The sequence below is a fragment of the Eurosta solidaginis genome, chromosome 4 (genome assembly GCF_040869045.1).
Source record: "Eurosta solidaginis isolate ZX-2024a chromosome 4, ASM4086904v1, whole genome shotgun sequence".
NCBI lineage: Eukaryota > Metazoa > Arthropoda > Insecta > Diptera > Tephritidae > Eurosta > Eurosta solidaginis.
In genome coordinates this window covers 12,663,054-12,680,460 of record NC_090322.1, presented here as the reverse complement: position 1 = coordinate 12,680,460, position 17,407 = coordinate 12,663,054, and the positions used below count along the sequence as shown (strand labels likewise).

The 17,407-nt window shown below is 36.4% G+C and overlaps 1 protein-coding gene across 1 annotated transcript in view; it reads right to left on the bottom strand.

Moving 5' to 3' along the window:
- Positions 1–17,407, bottom strand: part of LOC137249056 (kelch-like protein 1) — a 50,999-nt gene that overhangs the window by 19,329 nt on the left and 14,263 nt on the right. Inside the window, exons 2-4 of the mRNA XM_067780182.1 lie at positions 3,823–4,009; positions 3,406–3,763; positions 2,959–3,333 (exon numbers count right to left, since the gene is read on the bottom strand). Coding sequence (XP_067636283.1) covers positions 2,959–3,333; positions 3,406–3,763; positions 3,823–3,974 — 885 coding nt within the window. The 5' untranslated portion in view covers positions 3,975–4,009. The remainder of the gene's footprint in view (positions 1–2,958; positions 3,334–3,405; positions 3,764–3,822; positions 4,010–17,407) is intronic.

Genomic DNA, 17,407 nt, shown 5'->3' with positions numbered 1-17,407 from the left:
GGGGATTGCCCGTATTGCTTTAAATGTATGAAAACATTTATTTGAAGCAATTTTTAGTTTTATAATTTATTTAATAATTTGGGAAAAATTTAAACAACGTGACATCAGGACCCCAGCGGGTTAAAAAATAAAAAATAAATGTAAGGCGCGATAACCTCCGAAGAGATCTAAGGCCGAGCTTCTCTTCCAATTTGCGTCGTGCTCCTCTTGATTTTCCCTACAAATTGGCCGGACGGGACCTACATGTTTTATGCCGACTCCGAACGGCATCTGCAAGGCAGATGAGTTTTCACTGAGAGCTTTTCATGGCAGAAATACAATCGGAGCGCTTGCCATACACTGCCGAGGGGCGACCCCGCTTAGAAAAATTGTCTTCTAATTGAAAAATCTTATTTCTAAAATTTTGATGTTGCTTTGCCCGGGAGTTGAACCCAGGGCATACGGAGTGATAGGCGGAGCACGCTACCATCACACCACGGTGCCCGCCCCAGCGGGTTAGGGGGTCAGAATATACCCGCGGTAGGTATGCCTGTCGTAAGCGGCGACTAAAATACCAGATTCAAGGGTCTGTGTAGCGCAACCCTTCAGGTTGCCAGCGCAATATATAGCTTCTCCAAACCCAATTGTCAACCTCACCTATCCGCGGCGAATCCTGTTTCACTAACAGACGAGGCTCTGGCGACCCCAAGCTCCTCATGGAACTTGGGGGTGGGGAGGGAGGGATGGCCTGAAGGTTTAATGTGGCCATATAAATCGTTCCCGAGATGGTCGGGCTAGCACCTTAATGGTGCCGTGTTACCGGAGCGTACCGGCAAAGGACCATCACATCGATAATACTCCCCAAAGCCTTCGGGGAGCAACCTTATCGCTACAACAACAACAAAAACAACAAGGACGGACAAAGCGACAGCTGTTTCGATTATACCTTGTAAATCTCTTCCTGATGTCACGTTGTTTAAATTTTTCCCAAATTATTAAATTAATATTTTATGATTTTTAAGAGAAATTAAAATATTTTTTAACTCGAAATATCTCATAATTTTTCACAGTCGAAAATAATGAAAATACGTGTTACAAAGATCTAGGGGGGATTTCCCCCAGTTCACCACCCTGGAACCGCGCATGATTGATTTTTTTTTCCAAAAATTTATTTATTTTGATCTAAATAAATAAATTTTGGATTAACATTATCATTTTGATCTGAAAGTAATATTTTCGCTTTATTGCAAATTTTGGCTTATGTAGAGAAAATCCACACGTATATATATATATAAATATATATATATATATATATATATATATATATATATATATATATATATATATATATATATATATATATAGCATTTTCAGGTCAAATGAAACTTTTTCATTTTAAATGAAACTCACAATTGAGAGTTAAATTTTCGAACACGCTTATAAACATGTTGATGTTGTATTTGGTTTAGATTCGGTAGCTTTTTTGCATTGCTAAATTAGGTTTCAATAGTATACAAATGTAAAGATCGTTGTTTAGGAAGGGTAATAAAATTAAAAATGAAGTAAATATGAATAAAATTTCATTCTGAATTTGTTAACATAAAATAACGATGGAGTAGATTTTACTTAATTGTGTGAGAGGAAATATGGGCTAAGAGAAACATGATAAGAGCACTCTTAGCAGGATGGGTGGGTAAAGAGACGGAGAGGCAAATTACAGCGGAAGCCCTCCTAGACATCCGGTGAGTAAGTATTTTAGCAGAAGATATGTGTCTTCTAAAGGTAGTTGCAGGTCAGTTTAGTTCAGTTTTAGTTTTCTTTTTCGTATTTGAGAGGAAAACTTTCCTCGTAGGTCCAAACAACCCCTTCCATTTGCGAGTTACGCAAAGTCAAAATCTCTGTTTAATATTTGTTTTCTTGTGCCGACCCAAAAGTCAGTGCAGGAGCAAGAACCCCACCCCACTCGCTGAAGCATAGCTGGTTGACATTAGACAGAGTATGCTCCTTGAACTCTATACCTACACGGTCTGGTAGGCAATCCATGGTTCGATTCCGTACTGTGGTACTGCCTATTAATGTCGTCTTGGTCTTTTGTTGTAAAGTAAGGCTGGCTGTTCATTCCTTAAGAAGAATATCGGCTAAGCTGTTGCAACATAGACCGGCTGGTTCGTTACTCTAGTCAACAGAAACTGTTTGTTCAGCATTTCATTTCTCTCTCTAATGGGGAGTATTCTCGCCTCATTGTGTAGGCTGTGTTCTGGAGACATAAGAAGACAGCCCGGAGCGGTTCTGAGGGCAGTATTTTGGCAAGCCTACATTTTCTTCCAAAGAGTAACCTTTAGGCTTGGCGACGCGTAGCATGCAATCTGCCGGCCAATTGCTTTGTAAATGGTAATAAGCGTTTCCTTGTCTTTACCCCAAGTGCTGCCGGAAAGAGATTTGAGGATTTTGTGTAGATCCTGATTGAACGCCACGCTGGTTTCCCATGCTTTAATAGCTGAACCACTCTGGCCATTTTCCATTTTTCGGGGATGACGAAGGTAGACAGTGACAGATGGAAGACATGCACTAGATAATTAAATTTGCATGAACGATGACATTACATATTGTCGGCAGAAAGCGCTCGCACATTTTTTCGCATCCGACAGCACTTTATCGCCAAGGGTGGTGGAAATTTTGTCATTGTGCTTAGTCGGTTCGATAGTCTTCTCGTAGGGCAGTGATGCTTACATTACCCATTAACATTCGAAGAGTCGTTTTGGCCATACAACATCAACAAGGAGCTACTATGATCGCACATATTAAATGTGTCTTGATATGACATGAAAAAACTTTTCAACGAGTGTCACTTTGGGCCAACACAGCTCAGTCTACCAGTTTTCTCGGACTTCCGTTAGGACATCCATGAAAATTTGTGAGTGATTCGCACCAATTGAATGGGGAAGCCCTGCCACAAAAAGATGATCGCATATACTTTACCTCGCGTTCTTTTATATTTAGAGCAAACAATAATTCGTTGGACGTTGTTTGACTGCCGCGTTTTTCTGTGTATTTCAGTGTTAGATTGGAACGAAGTGCAGGACAGTTTGTCCAAGATAAGGCGTTAACTACTATTGACTCACAACCAGGCAGCGTTTGGATTTCGGTCAGTAAAAAAGTAGTATCCAGTTGGGTAAGTCTCAGACAGCTAATTAAATCTTGTAAATGTTGTTTCCGGCCCAAGGCATCATAGTCATACCAACGTTTTACTGCCTCAAACACATCTCTCTCAGTTGGCGCATTCAAAGAATTACACTCCAATATCTTCTGTAATTTATTAGCATCGAAATCTAAAAATTCTTCGCTTTCGGCTACCTGCAAAATAAAAGAAAGTAAGAACTCCGCATATCGGTCAAGAATTAAATGCAATTTCATAGTACAACTTACGCTCATGAAGTTTTGGGTTTCATATTCGAATAATTTTTGATTTAGTGTGGCACACTGAATCTCCCGCTCCAGGGCATAAACCCGCTTTATTGAATAATTGGATATATTTTCTATAATAAAATCACCACAATCGGCCACAGTATCCTCCAACTGCAAAATCAAAGCTGCCTTCAATACACGTTCAACATTGTCGTTGGTTATGAACGTTTTGCCAGTATAACAAAAGATGATTAATTGCTCAAAAATATCGCTATCGATGTTATTGATTTCTATAACAGGACAAATGCCCTTTTCATCTCTGAAGAGGTCCCTAAAATAAGGGCTTGCTGCTGACAGTATTAACCGATGGGCTTTAACCCTATTATCATTGAAAAATGTGCATTTATTAAAGAATATTTTGAAGACGTTTTAACTTACATAGCATTCGGATTAGATAACTTGAAAGTCACATCAGTTAAATCTTGCTCGTCAAAGCGATCATAAATATTGAACAATAACTTTTCCATAAAATATTGGACTGCATCATGGCCGATCTCTGATAGGCGTTGTCGTGTATTGCATTCTGCCATTGTAATAATTGATCTCGCGAATGTAGACGTTTATACTGGAATTGTAAATGGTAGAGTCTATATGCACTTGTGTTTGTAAACGTAATATAAGCTCATTTTGTAGGTGTAGTATAAAACTATCAGAGGGTAACCCTATAGCAATAAGAAAAATAGTGTTAAGTTGGTAAGACTGCAAAATAAATACAGGAGGATACTTCCGGACAAGAGAGAAAAATGATAAGGCGTGCTAATTTCTCATAATAAATCGACCGAAACATAAGGAATCCTAACCATTTATAGGTTGTAATTTTTTTTTCTCAGGTTTACGATACAAAATTTAAGAAAATTTATATGATACCTGGAATATTGCGATCAATTTTTAAGTAGTTTCCCGATAAGTTAGACTTAAGATTTTAAATTTATGTACATATATCAGCGGCCAAAGGGATTAGAATAAATATCACAAAAAGATACTGTAGGAGGCACACAGATCGATGCATTTGAAAACTCGTACGCAAGCTGAGAAATCTGGTGGTTCATTGTTAAGAAAGGTCAATGCGATGTCAAAGCAAAGCAAAACGTTTATATAAATCCGTCCTTAGATAGTTTGTTGGGGAATTATGTCACACAGGTTGTGCATGTGGTTCTTTGGTCTGCCGTGACCACTGAATATGCCTGTTAAAATTCTAAGGCTTCATTCTTTCATTGGGTTTTCGGCCGCTGCCTTCATTCGTCCAGGCCTTCCGCTGGCTCGTTTCCATTCACCCCTCTGTGGAAATTAATGGTTTATCCGGAACACATCCATGAATACTTAAACGGAAAAGAGCTTTGCCAAATTTCAGAATAAAAAGGTAAATACTTCCTCTGTAGCAGGACGGCACAGAAGCTTAACCGTCCTGCTATATGGTGCAGAAGCATGGGCCATAACATCCCCAGCGGGTTAGGGAGCTTAGAATATACCCTCGGCAGGTATGCCTGTCGTAAGAGGGGACTAAACTACCAAATTCATTCAAGGGGTTGTGTAGCGCAACCTTTTCAAGGGGTTGTCTGCGCAATATATAATTAAATGGGTTAACATATCAAAGCTACCTTCACCACCAGAAGAAGTCAATATCGTTTCCTACGCCGATGACTGCACAATAATGGCCACAGGCCCAGGCCCACAGATCGATGAGTTTTGTAACGAAATAAACATCTATCTCCCTGATCTCTCCTGTTTCTTCGCCTCGCGAAACCTGACATTGTCACCGACTAAATCAGCGCCGACCCTATTTACAACATGGACGCGCCAAATGTCGACCATATTGAACATCCACGTCGATGGCACCACGCTACCGACTGTCTTACACCGCAAAATCTTGGATGTGACGTTTGATCAGGATCTACATTTTGGAGAGCATGCAACCGCAATTTTACCTAAAATCCAGAGCCGTAATAAAATCCTAAAATCTCTTGCCGGCAGCACTTGGGGTAAAGACAAAGAAACGCTCATTACTACTTACAAAGCAATTGGTCAGCCGATTGCATGCTACGCGTCCCTGATATGGTCGCCAAGCCTAAAGGTTACTCACTGGAATAAAATACAGGCCTGTCAAAAGACTGCCCTCAGAACCGCTACGGGCTGTCTTCTTATGTCCCCAGAACACCACAATGAGGCGAGAGTACTCCCCATTAGGGAAATAAATGAAATGCTGAACAAACAGTTTCTGTTGAAAACCCAGAAATCTGGGCATCCCAACAGACATCTGATTGATGAGGCTACACCACCCAGGGGTTTAAGGGGTCATCTCCGTAAATATTATGAGGAAATACGGCACCTGAGAATACAGGCGTCGGCCCTCTATGCCGGGAATTGCCCGGCAAATCCAGTACTTAAAGAAAAATACCCAGATATAGCAGAGGACATTGTAAAGGTCTACAAGTAGGATATGTAGCAGCACGCACATACACAGCCACGCTCACCTGATAAAATGCTTGTTCTTGTTCGTTTTTTTTTTTGTGGATGCTATTTGCCACTGTTGTACTTCTTAGGACCAAGAAAAAGTGTAGTAGCTGTTATCGAAAACTGCGTAACATTTTTATTGTTAAATTACAAAGAAATATCCTTATTTACTTTCAAACGAGCACTTAATTACATCTCTCTTTAAAATCCAATATTTAGGACAATTTTAATTAACAAATTCTGATACTTTATTACCGGGGACGATTGCTAAAACACGACCAAAACCGTTGGGGGAAGTATTAATAGACGCGTTTTTGCCTCGCTTCCAATAATTCGAATACTTTTTCTCTTTAGACTATTGATAAAGAGGCAAAACGCTTCTTTTCATTTCCCATTCCACATTTTTGGACGGGTTATTGCAGTCGACCCTTGTTTCAAACTGTTTTTCGCGGAGAAGTTTTGAACGGGTAGAAAAACTTAGCACCCGTGTTTGTATTCTTAAAAAAATGTAAGGCGCGATAACCTCCGAAGAGATCTAAGGCCGAGCTTCTCTTCCAATTTGCGTCGTGCTCCTCTTGATTTTCCCTACAAATTGGCCGGACGGGACATACATGTTTTATGCCGACTCCGAACGGCATCTGCAAGGCAGATGAGTTTTCACTGAGAGCTTTTCATGGCAGAGATACACTCGGAGCGCTTGCCAGTCACTGCGACCCCGCTTAGAAAAATTCTAATTGAAAAACCTTATTTCTAAAATTTTGATGTTGCTTTGCCCGGGAGTTGAACCCAGGGAATACGGTGTGATAGGCGGAGCACGCTACCATCACACCGCGGTGGCCGCCACGGTGGCCGTTTGTATTCTTAATGCTGGAATAACTACGCGTCCTCAGATACCCCAATTAAAGACTTTAGGTGCACTACATTTTCATACTACATTCGTTCAAAAAAATTTACCATCACAGCAACCCATATCTGATATTCCGCTCCTTCTTTTGTTTCCCTGCGTCGCTTTCCACGATAACAACCCTGGTAATTTTGACACTTCGTTCAGTGTCAAACGCATGTTCCAGGGACGTTCCACTGGGTTCCACGCTAGTTTCACACTGACCGAAGTGTCAAACTGCAGTGTGTTAGAAAGAGAAAGGAATTGTTTCCTTCTCATACATATCATACTTGTAAACCTGTACTATGGCAGAGGAGGAACGCACTCTACCTAGGGAAACGCGCGTCACTCTAGCTCAACTTTGATCTGGGTACTGTAACAGATTAAACTCTTACCTATCCAGAATCAACCCCGACATAAAAAATGTATGTCCTGCATGCAATGTGTCCCCACATGACACCAACCATCTCTTTAATTGTAATGTAGAACCAACGCCTCTAACACCCCTCTCATTATGATCCTACCCTGTTGAAACAGCAAGTTTCCTTGGACTCCCGTTAGAGGACATTGATGACAATTGTGATTGGTCGCACCTATTGGATGGGGCGAAACACTGCTACAACACAACAAGTAACCGGTGCTGTATGACACTTTGGCAACGCGAATATTGCGTTTTTTCGTCATAACTTAGTTGCTTTATTTATTTATTTATGCTACGGATTTATTTAGGTGAAATGATGGTAATTCTTTACGACAGCATGACACTGCTAATGCGCGTCCAAAAATATCGAGAGAGGTATCAAACGTGTATTGACATCAGTATTAATAATCCGAAGGCGGAAAAGGTAATAGTCTAGTTGAGGGGTCGACTGCTAATATGCGTCCAAAAATATCGAGAGAGGTGTCGAACGACGCGTCTTGACATCAGTATTAATAATCCGAAGGTGGAAAATAAAAATTTTAACTCGTTCAAAAGATATTAACGAAAAATCGAAAAAAGACCCGCGGGTACCTCCGAAACCGGGTTGGGATCTATAATATTTTTGCGCAGAACACCTTTCTGCGTTGGCGGCCTTCGGCCGCGCTTTTAAAAAATAACCCTGGGCTACGCCATGCCAAGTCCGGGTGTGTGGTATAACCGTGGCTACCGCCACGGTGATGCACAATTTGTTTTGTGGGTACAACACAACAACAACCACATGAAAATCGCCAACTTCAACTGCAAATATCTCCGGACAGAGATAAAATTTTTCTTTTCCGCGCGTCTTTTGACACCTATCTCGATATTTTTTGATGCGTATTAGCAGTCGACCCCTCAACTAGACTTTTACCGCGGAAAATAAAAATTTTAACTCGTTCAAAAGATATTAACGAAAAACCGAAAAAAGACCCGCGGGTACCTCCGAAACCGGGGGTGGTATCCATAGTATTTTTGCGCAGGACACCTCTCTGCGTTGGCGGCCTTCGGCCGCGCTTATAAAAAATTACCCTGGGTGGGTCCAACACCGTTTTGGAGACCAAAACTATATCCAAACAATTATGTTCACAATTTTTTTGTGGGTACGATATCAACATTCAGGTTGATATTTTAAAAATTTTTTATTTTGGTTTGAAGCAAAAAATTTATTAATCAGGTTGATATTTTAAAAATCTTTTATTTTGGTTTGAAGCAAAAAATTTATTAATCAAAAATTTCCATTTTGATATCACCATAGCGGAACGATACAAGGTGATTTTTTTTTTTTTTTTTTTAGTGTTTATTTATTTCGATGTTGATGATCTTATATACTAAAATAAACAATAGTTTTCATTTAATAATACAATTATACTCTATATAATTATACAATGACTCTAGACGAGTTCTCATGTACTTGGCGGGCTACATATGATATAATATAACATTTTATTAGTTGATAACACTTATGTGTAACCGCTTTAACTTAAAGCATGTATGAACCATGATTATGTTGCAAAGAAAAAACATTAAAAAACAATGCCTGATTAAATATTTTTAATAAAAGATAAAATTAAGTAAGGGAAAATTATGTCGGATGTCCGGCATGAGCAGGTGTTGTGGTTATATGTGATTTAGCCACCAGCATTGTTTTATGATGGAAGATGCTTCTAGTTTGTCTCTGGTAGAGATATATGTATTAAAACGTTTGTTTTCTGTGTTAATTGTTTTCGAGGTGATTATTTTCATATTCGCTCTTCTAAAAATGTGATAGATTATCGGTATGTGATCTTTATTTTGTATAAATAAATTCCTGTCAAGGTAAAGGAATGATTCTGGGGATGTAAATCCATTTCTAACTGTAAGGGAAAAGTATTCTTCGCTTTCATAGAAGGGTGCACTTATCAGTGTGTTATTGTCATTGTTAAGACAGCGTAGTATATGTCTCCTTGTCAAATTTATTATGTGGCAGTCAATTCTCGGTACTTTTGCTGTACTATAGACCTTCGCATTCGAAATGTATTTGGTATAATTACTATATGCTGACCTGTACAAGGAAGTACAGGATCTCAAAATTTTACGTTCAAACTTTCTCAGCCTTTCCATGTATGATGGGGATATGTTAAACCAAATCTGGCATCCATACGTAAGTATAGGTCTTAAAAGTGTTTGATACATAATGGATTTCAGCCTTTTATCCAAAAATTTTGTCCAGAACATTTTTTTATAAACATGGAACGCCTTAGTAGTTTTCGTTATTTGGTAGTTAATGTGATCGTTATAGTATAAAAATTTATCCAGATATATACCAAGGTATTTGACTCTCTCGGATTGTTTAATTATGAGATTGGATTCGTTCGAAATAATTTGGAAGTTTTTCCAATTTTTTTTAATATTTGAGTTGCATTTTTTGATAGGGGGGCGAAACAGAACAGTTTCACATTTGTTAGCGTTTACTTTGAGTTGCCAATCTATTGTATATTCTTCGACAGTATTGTATTTACTCTGGAGATTTGTGTTTATGTTAGTAATTGAACTATCTGAGTGATAAATAACAACATCATCGGCAAATGCTATTATGTTGTCTATTTTATGCAACAAATCTAGTATATAGATATTAAAAAGAATGGGGGCATTTACAGTACCTTGCTGCAGTCCATTTATTATATTAAATTCTCGTGTAATTTTTATACCATTTGCATATACCGAGAATTTTCTATTAGAGAGCATATTATAAATTAGTATTACAAGATGAAGAGGGAATTTGTATCCAATGAGTTTTGTACGATACAAGGTGACAGCATGGTGACATACCTACAAACATAAATAAAAATTTCATGTACTTTGTTTTTGTAAATTCGATGGACAAATGTCTAAATCGTACTGCGCCGCATTTTGATGTATCAAATCAAATAAAAAAAGCTTAAAATCAGCTGTCCCATGCTGCCACCTTGTATCGTTGCGCCATGGATATCACCAAAATTTTCATTTACAAAAACTAATTCGATAGCAAAATATTTAAAATTCAAAGTATAAAATACAAAGTTAATAATTTAACAACAAATAATAAACACTCCAAGAAAATTTAAAACAAACAAATGATTAATTAATATTAAATGTGACCTTTTTTTGTTTTTTGTTGTTTAATGTATTTGTATTTGTATTTAAATTAGTGTTAACAAGTATATATGCTGGTTTAAGTAAATCAATCGAAAAATTTTTAATAGTATTTTTGTATTTAATTGTAAATGTTTTATGTTTCTTAGAAATAACTTTAAAAGGTCCTTCATAAGGTGATTCTAAATTAAATTTACGAAGAGCTTTAACAGAAACATAGTCACAATTTTCTAATTTTTTAGAAACGAAAAAGTTGTCTTTGTTATGATGAAAAACTTTAGAACGAACAAGCGAAAAATATTCTCTTATTTTTTGAAGAGCGTCATTAGAAAAATCATGTTCTTTATTACTATTTGAAATAACTAATTCACCAGGTATTCTAAGTGTTTGGCCATAAACAAGTTCGGCAGATGAACATTTTAAATCTTCTTTAATAGAAGTTCGTAAACCAAGTAGAATGAATGGCAAAATGTCAGACCAATGAACCGAGTCGTTTGATGCTATAATTGCTGATTTTAAAGTTCGATGAAATCTCTCTATCATGCCATTGGCTTGGGGATGGTAAGGAGATGTATGAATTTTATGAGAACCTAAAAGTTTAGTTAATTCCGTAAAAAATTTTGAAGAGAATTGTGAACCTTGATCTACTGTAATATTCAATAGTATACCAAATCGTGGTATATAATTTTGAATAAAAGTTTTTACTATAGTATTTGTTGAAATATCTTTAAGTGGATAAGCTTCAGGCCAACGTGAAAATCTGTCAAGAATTGTTAAAATATAACAATTTTCATTTGAAACTGAAAGAGGTTCAACAATATCCATATGAATATGTTCAAAACGACCTGATGGTATTTGAATTTTTTGAATAGGAGATTTAGTATGTCTTGAAATTTTGGATTTTTGACAATTGATACAAGATGAAGTCCAATCGTTAATTTCTTTACGCATGTTAGGCCAATAATATTTATTTTGAATTAATTTTCTAGTTGTTCTTATACTTGGATGAGAAAATGAGTGAATTTTGTCAAATATAATTCTTCTCATAGAATGTGGAACATAAGGTCGAAAGGGTTGTATAGAAACATCACACCATATGTTTAAATTAATAACTGAAATATGAATTTCTTTTAAATTATTTTTAGAATTTTGATCAGAAATGGTTTTTTGTAAAAATGTATCAGTTTGTTGTTCTTTATATAAAGTTTCTAAATTTATATCTTGAGTTGAAATTGCATTTATTTCTGGAATACGGGAAAGTGTGTCGGCAACTATGTTGTCTTTTCCACGTATATATTGAATATCATTTGTAAATTGGGAAATATATTCAAGATGACGTAGTTGACGAGGAGATCTATCTTTAGAATTTAGAACATGAATTAAAGGTTTATGATCAGTATAAATTGTAAAAGTTCTACCTTCAAGAAAATGTTTAAAATGTTTAATTGAATTATAAATTGCCAAAAGTTCACGATCATATGTTGAATATTTAGTTTCTGTTGTAGTTAATTTTCTTGAAAAATAAGCTAAGGGCTCTAGTATATTATTGCTAGTTTGTTGAAGAACTGCTCCAATAGCTACATTTGATGCATCTACTGCTAATGATAAAGTATCATTGGTGTAGTAATAAAATTAAGTCTTCGATAGTCTCCGCAAGGTCTCCAATCATTTGGTTATTTTTTAGGAACGAGATGAAGTGGAGATGCAATAGGAGAATTTGAGAGTCTGCATATACCCGTTTTAACTAAAAATTCAAACTCAGCTTTAGCAATTTTAAGTTTGATTGGATCAAGACGTCTGGGTTTCGAAAATGGTAAAATACCTTTTGTTTCTATCCTGTGAACCGTATGGTGTTTAACTTTTTTAGTATCATCTGGTTCACAGGTAATAGATGGAAATTCATTAAGTAATTTTGAAAACTTATTTTCCAAAATAGGAATTTTGAGTGAGAAAATATCAGAAAATCCAGAAGATCCAGCAACTTTAATTTTTGTAGTAGAATCCATTATTTCTTTATTTTTAATATTGACAATAATTCCGAATTTTTCTAAAAAGTTTGCTCTTAAATTGGTGTATCAATGTTCGCAATAATGAATGGAAATTCAAAATCTCTTCTTAAACCTAAATCAATTTTAAGTACAAAAGTTTAAATTGAAGAACCGTTTGCTGCAGTCAAAGTAAGATCAGAATTTCTTTTATAAATTTTAAATTTAGAAAAAGGAAAAACTGATACGACTGCGCCGATATCGATAAGAAAATTAAGTTTATTGAATTTATCAAATATGAATAGGCGACGAGTAGGTTTAATAATAGTTCCATTATCCGTCACCGTCATAATGGATCGTTTCAGTTTAAATTTTGTTCGGGATTTGAATTATGATTTTGATTAAAATTGCATGGGGGTATACATTTAAGAGGGTTATTCTTAAATTTTTTGTGATACCAACAAATAGTTGTTTGTGAATTAAAATTACGATTGTTTGAAAAATATATTGATCTTGAAAAATTTTGAAATTTAGATCTATTTCTATCTTTAGATCTTGAACGGATTTGTAATTGATTAATATCATTAGAAATTTTATTTAAATTTTGATAAATAGCCGTAGTTAATTCAGTTAAATTTTTAACGCATTGTTCTAAAATATTATTATTTATACTCGAAACTATAGGAGATTTGGAAGAATGAGGTTTGTTGATTAAATCAAAAAGTTTGTCAGCTAAAATAATTACTTTATCTTTATTTTGATTGTTGCTAGAAGTTAAATGGATTTGTATTTCTTGTGGCAATTTACGAATCCATAATTTGAAAAGTAATTCTTGACTTACAATGGAGTCAGTACCTATAAGTGATTTCATAAATCTGAATAATTCAGATGGTGAACGATCACCAAGTTCAGTTTTTGAAAATAATTGTTCTAATCGTTTTTCTTCACTAAGAGAAAATCTTTCACATACAATTTTTTTGATTGTATCATATTTATTAAAAAGAGGTGGAGGGTTAATAACATCTAAAATTTTAGATATAGTATCTCGTTGAAGAGTAACTAAAACATTTTGAAATTTTAAATTATCATCATTGATATTGTTAATTTCAAATTGTCCTTCAACAAGTAAAAACCAGGCATCGGGAGATTCTTGCCAAAATTGTGGTAATTTTATAGATTTAGTAGAAGAAATATTTGTAAAGTTATCTTGTGGTGAACTATCTTTGTTATATTAGAGATGTTATTTTGTGCTGTATTAATGTTCGAATTTTAAGTTATATTGTGAGCCATGGTGTTTTTTGTATAGTTGTTATTTTGATTTTCCAAATTTGTTAAATTACGAGTTCGTATTGGTGAACGTAGAACCATATGAAAAAAAATTAAATGAATAATTTGAAAATTAGAAAATATTTAAGAATTTTTTTGGAAAGGGAGTTAACAATTTAAATAAAATATTTAATTTTATATAAAAAATAAGTAAATTTAAATAATTTATATTAAAATTGTTAAAATATAAAAATAATCTTAAAATAAATTTGAAAGTTTAAAAGGTTTAAAATTTTTTATTTGAATTATAATTGAAAATTTTAAATTTGATATTAAAATAAAAATTATACTTACATAAAATTAAATTTAATAAAAAAATATTAAAATTAATTAGTTGATTGATGGTTGTAAAGATTTTAAGCGAATCAGTTGCGTTTTTTTGACGTGATGACAATTAAATACATCGCTGTTGTTATTTATGCAATGGCTTTGTTGTTTTCTTTATAAATCTCATCATTTTCATCGAGATGTCTTATACTTTAAATCCATTCTTTTGTGTATTGTGCGTAAAATTGTTGTAATAGCTCTTGATGTAGTGAAGCGGATAACCCAACCATTGTTTTTAAGCGTAGTATGTTGGTTTTTTTTTAGAGTTCTTTATTAATTAACAAATCGTAGACAAATTCTATTTTTTTATTCATGTTGCATAAAATTCATAGCATGTTTACTAGTAAGCTGTTATAAGCACTTCATGTTTTTAATTTGTTTTTCGACACTTATTATTATTATTTTTTTTTTTTTTTTGTTTTACGTTTTGTATATACAATTAACAGCGACTGTATATGAAATTTGCACAGAATGTTGCTTATTAATTGAAGTATATTTAAGTTTCATTTCATTATTTTCTAATGAACAATTTGTTTTGTCTTTGTATAGTTAGAATAATGATTGTTTAATGTTGATATACAAATTTTCCTTAAATTTGTAAACATTTAAAGGTGTAGCGCACTTCTAAGCATTCTTATTACTTGTACTGTTTCCGGTCCACAAATGTATTAGGAACACAAGCACAGTTATATTACATGCATAAGAATTTCAATAGTGTCATTTATTTAATAATTTTCGACAGCTTTTCTTTGAGTAAGTTAACTAGGTTTTAAAGTTCGTAATTGTAGGTCCGTTGGTAGAATCGCCAATATATTTGGTAATAAACCAAATATTTATTTCATTTTTAAAAATTTATTTTTGTTTATTTTTGAGTTTAGATATTTTAATACTAATTAGAATTTTCAATAGTATACCAAATCCAAATTGCCAAAGACCATCACAGACACTGAAGGCTGTTTTCTCTTTATCTTCCTCCTTCACCTCAACTTGCCAGTAGCCGCTTTTCAAATCCAGCGTGGAAAACCATTTCGTACCAGATAGCGAGTCCAGAGTGTCGTCAATTCTTGGCAATGGGTAGCTATCCTTTTCCGTTACGTTATTCAACTTCGGTAGTCCACGCAAAACCTCATTTTTCCATCCTTCTTCTTTACAAGTACTACCGGTGAGCTCCATGGACTAGCTGATGGTTCGATGACGCCGCTGTCGCTCATTTCTTGTATGATTTGACTCACAACTTCCCGCTTCGCCAGTGGAACACTACGTGGAGCTTGACGGATCGGCCTCGCATCTCCAGTGTCAATATGATGTTTCACAACGTTGGTGCGGCCTGGTTTGGAACCATCCTGGTCAAATATGTTCGCGTACTTTAGGAGCAGTTGTTTTGCCTTACTCTGATAGGCTTCTTCTAACCCCTGCGTCCATAGATAGATAGATGATCGCACTGCGACCATTGGTCTATTGTGCCCTCAGCTGCTTCACAACACCTCATCCAAGCCGACATCTTTGATGAACCCTAGCAGTTCACCTGGCTTGAGGGATTTGATGTGAGAATGCTCTGACCATGGTGAGCCCATGAACTTAGCTCTGCGTCTTGAGATTGCGTCACCTCCAGGAGTACATGTTCCGCCGTCTCCGCTGATCGATCACAAAATCGGCATATGTTGCTCGATCTTATACCCATCTTTTGCATGTGACTGTTCAGTCTACAATGTCCTGTAAGAATAGCTGTTAGGATTCTTAGGTTATCTTTCGAGAGGCCTATTAATGCCCTATATCGATTTGTGTTGTAACCCCCTAACAGTAACTTAACATTATCTCAGGCCTGGCATATTACGCCAGTGTTCTTCTCTCTTTTCCCTCTCTTCTGTTAATAGATGCCCTCTAATTTCCTGCGGGCCTACTGGCAGGAACGGCTCAGGACCAATAGGTCGTGTCGTTGCTGCCTCTCTGGCCAGGCTGTCCGCCTGCTCATTACCCTCAACTCCCCTGTGGCCCGGAACCCAGGCCAACAGTAGTTCATTATGTGCTCCTAGTTGATTTAGCTTTTTACCGCACTCAAGGATCAGCGCTGTTTTTATTTCAGACGCTGATATCGCCTGACTGTCACTGATTATGGCATTTGTTTCATTGGAGTATTCGCGCTGAAGGTTCAGGCCAGCACACTGACTTATGGCGAATACTTCCGCTTGAAAAATGCTCGGGTATGCTCCCAGGGGGGTTGATATCTTGGCTCTGGGTCCAACGACTCCAGGTCCAATCCCCTCTGGCGTCTTCGAGCCATCGGTGTACCATACTATTCTATCCTGCGTCCATGCCGTGATGTCATTTGAGAGATCAGTATTACTAGATGAAACGTGTTCCTGGAGCTGTTCACAGTTAATAACTACTTCAGCCTCTTGGCATCTTCCCAAAATAGCTCCTTTGGTCAGTTTGAGTGGTGACTTGAACTCATTGAGTACTCTTACCGGAATACGTCCATCTTTTTTTGTCATAACCAGGGTTTTTCCTACAAGTATGTGCAGTGCTGATTTGTTTGCTGCTTCGACAACCCACAATTTGTTTGTCCCACAGTCTCCATCAACCTTTGCTCAGATGACTGCTTCGGATTTTGGTGGTATTTGCTGACTACTCTCTTCCACCAGCACCCGTTTACTGCTATAGCCTCTCTCGTAGCCGAAATTAAGTGGCACATCCATGTTCTTATATCGCATCGTCTTGCTTTTCATATCGATCTTGATGCCTTGGTCGATTAAGAAGTCCACTCCAACTATGATTTCATCAACAATCTCTGCCACTATAAAATTGCGTAGTACCGTGACGTTCCCAATTGCTACTTCTCCAATTACCTGGGTGTTCTCTCCCGTGGCTGTACGTAATCTTGCTACAAGCAATGGTCTTACCTTCTTGTTGACTAAATCTGATCGAATGATGGAATGGGATGCACCCGTATCTACAGTCAGTAAACGTTCCTTTCCATCCACATGTCCTCCGACAGTAAGATTGTTTAACCTTCTTCCAATTTGTGAGATAGAGATTATGGGGCATTCAATTGAGGGAGCCAGCTGTCGCCCCTTGCTGCTGACTCGCTTTAGTTTAACGATTGATTGGTGTTGGAGATCTGATCATCTCCTTCAGCTCTGCGTTTACGACCACCCACATTGTTGGAACTGTTAGGGTTGGTGTTGAAATAACGCGAAATGTGCCCTGGCTTTCCACACTTAAAGCATTTGACTGCACCATTATTCTTCTGCTGCGTACCCTTCGATGCTTCCAAAATTGTGTCTACCCACTGTGGTCTTTCTACTTCCACACGATGAGCCTTATATGCTGGTTTACTCAATAGGGAGGCAGTTTCCTGAGTCAATGAATGTGATACCGTTTCAGCAAATGTCAGCTTTGGGTTTGCGTATGTAGCTCGCT